The following is a 10337-nucleotide window of genomic DNA, read 5'->3' on the forward strand; positions in this document are numbered from 1 at the left end:
CCGGACTGGTGTAGCCCACTCATATTTCAACGAATGGATACAATGACAAATACTAATACCCTACTAATTTACATGGACATAACTACCATTTGCCGTCATTTTTAGTAGATTGGGTGGGTGAATTATCTAAAATACTCTTAATAATAATAATAATAAGAAGAAGAAGAAACATGTATAATACCTGCCATACATGGAGGGTATCTCATAGTGTAAACAGGAGTACAATGCGTGTTCTGATGGCAATACACCGTGAAGAGGTAAAAATAAAAGTAATAGATCAGATTAAATGAAAAGCAAAAGAACCAAATAAAAACATAAAGGACAGAACTTTTAAAATCTCATTTTGAAATTCCCAAGACAATGGGAAATGAAAACAAAATATAATATGTCACTTAAGAAGTATCTACTCAAATAAAAACCTTTGATGCGGAAGTAATATAATCTAGAAAAGAAAACAAATGAGGTAAAACATATGAAGGATCATATGTATATAATTAGACTACATAACACTACAGTATTAGGCTATGCTAAAGTAAATAAATTACGAGTTCTTGGCAAGTAGCCTAGATCTAATTATTTGAATACCATTCGTCTGCGTGAACAACATTTGAAAGAAATGCATACCACTGATGTGATTTGAAGTATCACAGGGTCGCTGAGTATCGCTTTTTTAATTGTTCAATCTCAGTTCCTTTTACTTCAATTGTCCTATTGATTGTTTTCAACAGGCCTCATGCAAACGACTAACGAACTGTGAACTGTCTGATTTTAGCATCTAAATGCCGATTAAATGAATCGATTCTAACCATGCAATTAAATGTCTTGGTGCAGTGTCCCATGCCTTTCCAACTCTTTTGTGAATACAAAAAAAATCAATCTGAGTAAAACCCGAAGTAGAACCTAAAAGTTCGTTTTACGATGTCGAATATTTTTCACATCCAATACAGTAGGTGGCAGTGTCTCTTTAAACTAAAATAGTTTCACTGAAGAAGAAAGACGGGGACGATATGGGAGTGTGTAGTCTGTGCACATAGGAAGATTAAACACAAGATATCGTTTACCAGCAATATTTTTAAAATGTACAACGTACGTTTGGTGTGTGGGCTACGTAGTATTACACAGTGTAAATCAAAGTTGCTCTCCGTTTATTTCTGTGCAAGGGTTAATCAGAATGCATGGAATCGTCCTTCCAGTGCAGCGTTTAAGAGCATGTTCGTAGCTGTTTCAAGAAATGGCCATCAACGTCTGCCTCAGGCTGAAGGCCTACGAAGGTCGTTTACAAGTACAGAAACTAATAAGGTATGAGGATATGTTTTGACTGCATTGTATTAGTTTGCATTGACACTGAAGTAAATTAAAAGCAGAAAGCCTGTCATCTCAGTCTTGGTTAAGTATCCTATGTTTTCAAGTAAGTGTCATGTTGATGCTATTCACTTCTATCCCGTTCTGCTACCTTATACCAGGTATCACAACAAAACACAGTGCTGTATGCGCAGGCCTCAGATGCAAGACCTTCTGAAGATGGAAGACTTATCTACTCGGGGAATCTCGGCAAATCTGTTTTAGGTTGGCTACATTTTTACAACATTTACCAAATGTTGCTGTGTCAGTATCACTGCTATATGGCTTTCAGGGAACACAGAAACAACCTCCACTCCGTCTGGTCAGGGCATATCTAGAGAGGCTCTTTGGTTATATGTCTTTTTTTTCTGTCAACAGGTGTGAAGTTTTTCTCCTACTCCTGCAGCATGTTCAGTGCCTCTGTCATGCCATACGTCATGATGAAGACTGGCCTCGGTGTTTCAAATTTGGCCTTACAGGTGGCATTTTGTGGATTCGTCGGCTTTTTCACCTTCATCACCCCTGTGCTCCTGCACTTCATCACAAAAGGGTACGTGGTGCGCCTGTACCACAAGGAGGGAACAGACTCATACACAGCCATCACGTACAATGTTCTACTAGTAGAGAAAAAGACTGTGTTTCATCAGAGTGATGTTAAGATACCGGATATCAGCAAGATGTTCACCACTTTTTATGCAAAGAAGCATTCCATGATGGTGAACCCTGATTCCTTTCTACTGCCTCACGATTACAACCACCTGATGGGCTATGACAAGCCCTTCACATTCGATGAGGATGACCTAGACAAGCCAGATAGAAAATAGGCCATGCGATCAAAACTACAACATGTGAACCTGATCAGGAAGATGCAGTAAGTTAAGATTAATGTGAAGACATCATTTTAATATGGGTTATTCATTACTAAAGGAGGGCCTGTATAGTTGAGACTGAAGAACTGTACATTCCTGCAAGTGAAACACTGGCTAACACAGTTTACCTCCTCATTTGTCACAACTCTCATTAAAAGAATGTATGGCTTCATTTTCTCCAACAATCAAATTTGCTTACTTACAGACCTTGGGGTTTAAGACATTTGAAACTGTACACTGTGTTTCTGTTATTTTACCTGGTAGACAAGCAGTTATGACACAATTTTTTTTTTTCTGAGGATGTAAAGAGACAAGGTGATTGAAATGCTTAAGTGAGGAAAAGACTCTCAAGAAAATATCGAAGTGTTTTTATGTCCAGTTCAGCACCTTTTGGATCCATAAGAAAAAGTGGAAGTTGCACCACACCACCCAGATGCTTGGTAGAAAAGGCTGTCCCTCACACTAAGTATCCAAGGCAGATGTGAAACGTTATAGGAGGCCACCACAGTCCAGCCATCACCCTGAAAAATCTACAAAAGTCAGTGTCTGGAAGTGTAAGAGTCCACAATCACAAGAGCTGTCCTTCAAACTGCACTCTGTTGGAGGGTGGCAGAAAGAAGCCATAATTTTAGTGGCTACAAATAGAAGCATGTATGGAGGTTGCTTAAGATGTGGGGAAACGTTTTTTTTTTTTGTATACATTTTTTTAATGATACAATGAGACATACATACATGAACAAAAAGTTGGTCACCTATACATTTATACTGATGGTACAATGATGGAAATAAATGTCAATTCACACAATAACAGATCAGTGATGATTCTGTGAGGTCACAAACATAATCCATTTTTCGTGGGGAAAAGGTTTTTTATAGTCATATCAGATACAAAAATTAAGCTTTTTGGTCAGTCCTTAAGGCACTACAGGTGGCTGAAATATAACACTGCAAATGCCTAAAAAAACAGCATCCCTGTTGTGAAATATGGCTATGGAGATGTTTCCCCTTTGCGGAGGGATAATAATGAGGGAGAATAAATGGATATAAATTATACGCAATATTGCAAGGTGCAGTCTGTTGTAAAACTAAAGGTTTGGAAAGAGATTACTGTCAGTAGGACAGTGACCCAAGGTACAACGCTAAAGCAACACTGGAGTAACTCAAAATCGGTGGAGGAATATTCTATAATGGCTTGATCTAAATCATACTGAGAATCTCTGGCACTACATTCCAAGACCGCTAACCCTAGGGTTCTCTACCAAGTATGTGTAGGGGTTGAATACTTACACAAACAGAATTTTTTAGTTTTTAATTTGGTAAACTTTTGGTATTTTTTCTCATACCAAAGATTGGTGGAGACTCAGTCGCAAAATGATCAATCAGGAAACAGGCATTATCCTTGCAATGATACGCATCAAGAGAGATTCACCTGAGATTCACTTGTGTCTCTGATTAGACCTTGAAACAGTCCAAGGTTGAGTATCCTAAACAGAATAATGGGTGTCAACCAATAGCCCCGACCCTACATGAATATGTATCAGGCAGCTACTCTGATACTGGAACTGCCACAATGTTGGTTCATGGGGGAAGTTGTTAATACTAAATACTTTTGCAAGCCACTGTATTGTTTTGCTTTCAAAGCTTTGTATCACATTTCTTAAGAAGCTGGCTATGAAATGTCATTTAGAAATTCAGTCATTATCTTTATGCAGTACATTTTGTACCTCTGGGATGCATATGGAATAAAATAGTTCTATACGTCGGTGAGAAGGTGAAATCCCCCCCATTCTCACCGTGATACTAAATTGGAGTCTAACTTATGTTGCCCTGCAGGAACCTGAGACCGACTTGGACTCCCCCACTACAGTGGTTGGATCGAATGAAGCTGATTGGACCAATTAGGCCCAAGTGGCAGCCTTATTTGAAGGGGAAAGCATGAGAAAGGTGTGAGAGAGAAGGAGCGCTTACCTGCTGTGAGGTTAAGTGAATGCTGTATTTAGATGTGTGAATACAGTTTGTGCCTAGTTTTGTGAGTAAATTGAGTTCTGTTTGTTGTTGATTTTGATTGTTTGTTTATTTTGTGCACATGATTGGGGTCAATGGAATTCCCCCTTTTAAAAACAATAAGAAAATATTTTCCTAAGAAGCCACCATCTCATGCAACGTTTCTTTCTAACTTCACCACTGACTCCAGTCGCCCACATCCCAAAACGTGGGGTGGCCGCCTCGGTCCCTCACAAGGTCACTGCTAATGATGTTTAGTTGTTGTTGGATATCTACACAAAGTTTGCATGTGAGGGAATAAAAGTTACATGGAAGAAGTCACTCTCACTTCCTCTCTGTAAAATATCCACACTTCCCTTTTGGGGAAAAAAGAAAACGTCATACATCTGTATCGTTGACAATACTTCTTTTTAGACGTGTTTCTGGAGGAAGTTTCAAATAATGATCAGAACACTGCAGACAAGTGAAGTCATAATTTGGGCACAGTATGTTACAAAGGCTGGCCATCTTCATCTCATGTATTGCATATGTTTTTGGAAGCAGACAAATTATGTGCTCTTCAGACTCTTTGACATTATGGTATTCCTATGAAGGTAAGTGAAATACGTATTACTTTACAGTGTTGTACTGCCCATAGTATCAGATTCGTATCAGATGTCTTGGCAGGTTAAAAGCATCTGCCTTGTCAACATTAAGATGTTTCTGTGTCAGTTAGTCTCTGTAATTAAATGCTGGAAATGATTATGCTGGCAAAAAAACCCATAGACCTCCATTCAACGTGTCACAGACCTCCATTAAAAAGCAGATTTTTTTTCTGGCATACTATATATATATATATATATATATATATAACTGCCACCAGTGATCAATGTTTTTTATTTGGCCAGTACATAAGACGTACACCTCAGGTCACTCATACGGCTCTCACGCTTGTGCCTTGAAAATCATGCACTTGAGGGACTGCCCAGTTTACTTCCAGCCTGAGCTGAATGTGCTATCTGAGAAACAGCCATGAAGATGAATGGGTTTGCTAATACATCACTCTCTCCAGATTGTATAATAGGCCCACCACTATGTTAGCTATATAATATTTCTATTTCATGTTCATCTTCCATGAAGTCATGGAACACACTTCTAGTGTCAGAAGTGACAATCTGGAAATCAAATACTTTTTTCTAGATCTTAGATAGTGAACATTAGCTAATAGCACTGCAGTAGTTGTTGGTGAGCAAGACAAACAAGGGCCCGAAAAATGTATACAGTATAATATATTCTCTTAAATGCATCTTAAAATGTGTTCTCATACATGTTTCAGTGACAGAAATATACAGTATATCCAAATGCTAATATTTGTTCTGTCCTTCTTCATTGACAGGGGAAATTATGATCTTGTCTCTGAGTTTGTCACCGTGTGAAATCGGACTAAGTGAATATCGTGTGACGTACTCATTAATCCCAAGTGAGATTCATCTTTCTTTTTTTTTTTTTTAGATAAACACTGATTTAAAACCCATAGATACACTCACTTTGATTTCACTACTTTGTGCAAGGCTATATTTACATCTGAAAGAGTATGCTGTTCTTGGTTCAAGTTCGTTTGTCCAGTGAGAGACTTGTGAAAGAGGGCTTAGTGAAAGAATACGTTTATTCCGACGCGTAGCACATTAACCTTCGATAGCATGGTCACATGTCACAAGGAAAGTCTTATATGATCTTACAGAAATACGTAGGTTATTTAGAGTAGAATTAACATATCAACAATGGCATAATTCAATTATCCACAGGTATCAGTCTGGAGGAAATGTAGGGGTGTGGGCTACTCGGGACCTTTTGGCAAGGGGGGTTTAATTCAATATGTGGGGGTTATCTGATGTATGTATGTGTTTGATGTAACTCTTTAAAGGATGTGGACGATATGTCTGCTTGGGGGGAGTTTGAGGTGGTAAGTGTGCCTGTTGGTCAAGGTCTGAGAGGAAATGCCAGGCAGAGGGGTCCAGTTGAAATGCTAATATGTCTGTCTCCAACCATCTGGTGTGGCTGAAGCTAACAGGGTGGGGGGTTTATTAATATGGTCTGATATGTGAAATACACCAAAATCTAACACATAATTATTGACAACTACGTTCTTTATGCGCTTGGACTTGCAGTGAAACCCCTGAGTTATTTTGAACACAGTTTTTCTATTTGGTTTGGAAATGAAAAGTGGTTTGAAGTCCAAGGCAGACAAGACTGTGAAAGCTACAGACTATGCCAGCTCATCAAAGGGGGTACGTACAGAAGAACAGGATGACTGAACAAAAAACATCTGTTTGGTTGTCTAGTACCTCATATTTCACAAAGGAAAATCATTGTCATTGTAAAATGTGTGAGTGTGTGTGTTAATTTATCTATGTATGAATGAAGGTATTTGTCGCAACTGAAACTTGTTAACTTGTTCCCACCACTTTTGGAATCCCTTTTGCCTTCGCTGTCCAAGTTTCTTATTGTTGATCTTTTAGAAACTTTTACTTTCCACTGACTACCTAATGCCCATGGCAAAAGTTTCTTAGGCTTCCAGATCCTGGTAGGCAAACACATACCTGCCAGTGAACCTAATGGTGTAATAAAGGACAGTGAACCTCCATAAGAGCAAGATGGTGATGCAATTTGGGTGCATGGTTATTTTCCCAGATAATGGCTGGTCCATCCTGAATATAAGGGGTGGTGTTCTGTCCCCTGTGAAGTGTGTTGTGAAGTGTAAAGTAGCATATCAACATTGTCACTCAGCAGTTAGAATAAACTCATGAATTATCCGTCCAAGCAGCAGGCAGACATGAAGTGGTGGCAAAATTCTAGAGTTGGCATATTGAGTTACCAGCTACCAGCTGTGTGACCTCAACATGGCGGGCAAGGCTGCCATAGAGTAGTGATGGGTTCCTAAATAATTTGTTTTCTGACTTTACAGCGCTGAGTATGTAACTTTACAAGACTGATTACAATTGTCCTGTAGCCTAAGGTTATCATGTCTAGATGACACAAGCAGACACAATATCCCAAGTCCACCCAAAAGATGCCAAGAACTTTTCGGGTGCTAAAAGTGACCAGGGTTCGTATCCCATTTTATTCCCTTACTCTAACTGGGTTTGGAATCCTGGGGGGCTCGACCACCCTCTTCCCTTCCCGTGATTTGGGTTTGTATCCAAATTCCTACCCTTACCCTACCCTGGGTTCGTACTCCCAAGGGGTTATCCCCCCAGCAAATAAATGTACAGATCAAATAATGAACTTATTGAGTAGTCACCCAGCAGCTGTAAGGTCTCAGACCTTTGGACCTCACCTCAACTTTATACTTCATGTAATGTATAGTAATAAACTATGCATATGTCTATTATGGTGTAGTAGTCTACATAACTAGATACTGTGCAGATGAAACGCAATGTGCTCAAATTCAATTATCTCCTCGAATTTACCTTCATGTGATTGGCTGAAATTGTAAGACACATCTGAAAGGCCGCAGAAAATGTCCCTTTGAAAAAAATACATTTGTCAATCAAGCCGCCTCAGGAAAGTAAAAAAAAATAACTAAAATAAATACAGGGATGGTCACAAATGGTGAGCGGTTTGTAAATGCACGTCCATTAGTCTGTAAATAAATGTAACAGTGTTTACATTTGTGAATGGCGTGAAATTTATTTGTGTATTAGAGGTACATTTGTGAATGGCATGACATATATTTGTGAAACTATATACTGGCCGGACCATTTGGCTCAGTTGGTTTACTTTCATGATGCACCTTGTGAATACTTCTTACGCTACTCTTTACAGGGGTCCATCCGTAATTGCTTGCAAATCACTTGCATGGTAGTGTCTAGATGTTGAATACAAAACATTATATGTAAATAAATCGAACATGGACATTTGAACATTTAGCTATAGTTTTGACACTTTGACAACAAGATTGACTTGCATTTCCTTTCTCCACTGCTCAACCCCAAGGTAGTAAATATTTCTAAGGATTTAGTTAATTTGTTCCTCAAGAACCAAACCTAATTTTGCAGTTTGAGCTCTGCCCTTGGAACGTTAGTGTCACCTCTCTAAATGTTTCCTTATCTTTTCCCAGAGTCCATCCATGACACGGTTCCTTTTTACACCAAGGCCTTCAAACCTCCTAGAGTAAGTACCCATCAGTAGTATAATATACTAGTGGCATCTCATACAGACATTTAAACTCTTGTCTTTTTTGCCTCCTGTAGGGAAACTTCTTCATGATTGCAAAAGTATTTGATGCAACAAATGTCATCCATCTGAACATCACAGTTGAAGTTAAAAAATAAAAGTCAACAGCCCTTGGAGCATTCACCATCACCCATCACAGGCTAAGAAAAAAAATGCAGTTATTCTCAGCACCATGTTTAAAATCCACATCATCACTGTATTCTCTTGGATGTTATTTTTTAAACACAGTGAGGTACCAAAGATACTATGCATTAAACCTCAACATTACATAGATTTCCTTTCGAAATGGGCTTCAATGAATGGTTTCAGAAATGGAGATTGAATGCTATGCTATGGAGAATAAAGAGTTCATAAGCAATATTCTTTAGTATTGGTGACAAAGTTCTGTGATTCACAAAGCTAAACCAATCTTTCCCTCTGTCCACAAACGTACCTAAAATATTCAGGGGGAAATCTAGAAAAAAATTATTATCAAAGAAGAAATTATGGAGACAAAAGCGCTTATTGCTGGAATAGGTATTTGTACTTTAGATAGCAGCCATACCTATCTGATTCTAAGTTTTCCCTTACAAATAAATAATATAAAGGAATACATTGGTAGACAACACATGAGGCTGCTCTACCACTAGAGACTGCTATACAGCAAGCTAAAGAGAGACTCACAGAATATACTGAGCGTTCTTGCCATTTTAATGAACGATTATTAATGAAATATCTATTTGCCCGTTAACTTTGTCTATTCTGAGAATGTATTTATCAGATCAAAATAAATACATACATGCTGATGAAGTGGCAACCCTTTGGAATATCCTGGGCAATTCAAAATCACTTTTTTTTGGTAAAATGGCAATGGTTGGTTACACTAAGAAGAATCTTGTTATCTGAATACCATGCTTGTTATTACTCGACTCATATATTTGTGGGAATGTCCTCACCAGGTTGAGAAACAAACATAATGTGACCTACACATCTTAGGAGCTGTGGTGTGGAGGAATGAGTCGATCAGCCAAAAAGGAAAGACCACCACGCTTCTCCTCTTTGCCCAGCGTACCATTTAGGAACTTGGCTCTGACTCATGGGCCGAGCAGAGCATCAGCTGCTGAGCATTGTCATTCATTGAGGAGCTGGCACCGGATCTTATTTCTGTGCTTAAACAGGGCAGGGAAAGATGCTGCTCTTTGAAACCATAAGCCAGTTCTCCATGTCATCCATGGGAACCAAGGTCTCTGCCTCCTGAGGGATTGTCTTTGTTCAGTGTACGACTTGGTTGGACCAGCACTAGAAGCCTGTGTGTGTGTGTGTGTGTGTGTGTGTGTGTGTGTGTGTGTGGGGGGGGGGGGGGGGGGGTCATGTTTTATGATCTGCTTAAACAAAGGTGTAAGTGTATCTGCAGATTTCATTCTGATTTAATTCTACATCATTTTTATTTCCCATCATGCAGAACTGTAATGCACCATCTTTTCTGTCTGCAGTGGCAGCCTCTCTGCCTGTCCTTGCGTTCCGAGCACTAAGCTGGCGTTACCAGGGTGGAAGCATGTCTTCCTGTTCTCAGCGGAGTTTATAAACTGGTCTTTAAATCACTAAGGGGCCTCAACCGTGGCAGGTGGATCCGCCGGGGCAGCGTAACAGCAGCCCTTTGCCATACTGTCGTGTATTCTATATATATATATATATACCTTGGGCATGGGTGGAGCATGGAGCGGAAAGACCCTGGGGGCTGGAGTGGCATCCGCCACTGGGCACAGTGTTGCTGGGGGCCTGACGAGAGAGAACAGGTGCCTCCGCACAAGCCCACCTCTTGAGCTTTGACCCAGGGGGCCTATCAATCTAGCTCTAATGGCAAGGGAAGGTGGAGGGGTAGAGTGGAGATTGAAGCAGGGTTAGCTTGGGGCGTTAGTCAAGGAGCTC

General features: G+C 39.6%; 1 protein-coding gene across 1 annotated transcript; it reads left to right on the top strand.

The window, feature by feature from the left end:
* The first annotated feature begins 946 nt into the window (after positions 1–946).
* tmem70 (transmembrane protein 70) lies at positions 947–2395 on the top strand. Its single transcript, XM_012827921.3, has 3 exons — positions 947–1299; positions 1464–1566; positions 1720–2395. The coding sequence occupies exons 1-3, from the start codon at positions 1078–1080 to the stop codon at positions 2163–2165; spliced, it is 771 nt and encodes a 256-aa protein (XP_012683375.1). The 5' UTR covers positions 947–1077; the 3' UTR covers positions 2166–2395.
* The last annotated feature ends 7942 nt before the right edge of the window (positions 2396–10337 follow it).

This window comes from Clupea harengus, chromosome 25 (assembly GCF_900700415.2).
Source record: "Clupea harengus chromosome 25, Ch_v2.0.2, whole genome shotgun sequence".
Classification (NCBI taxonomy): Eukaryota; Metazoa; Chordata; class Actinopteri; order Clupeiformes; family Clupeidae; genus Clupea; species Clupea harengus.

Coding starts and splice junctions, on each gene's coding strand:
- tmem70 (XM_012827921.3), top strand. CDS start 1,078: ATGTACAACGTACGTTTGGTGTGTGGGCTACGTAGTATTACACAGTGT. Junction 1,300..1,463: donor CAAGTACAGAAACTAATAAG/GTATGAGGATAT, acceptor ACCTTATACCAG/GTATCACAACAAAACACAGT. Junction 1,567..1,719: donor TCTCGGCAAATCTGTTTTAG/GTTGGCTACATT, acceptor TTCTGTCAACAG/GTGTGAAGTTTTTCTCCTAC.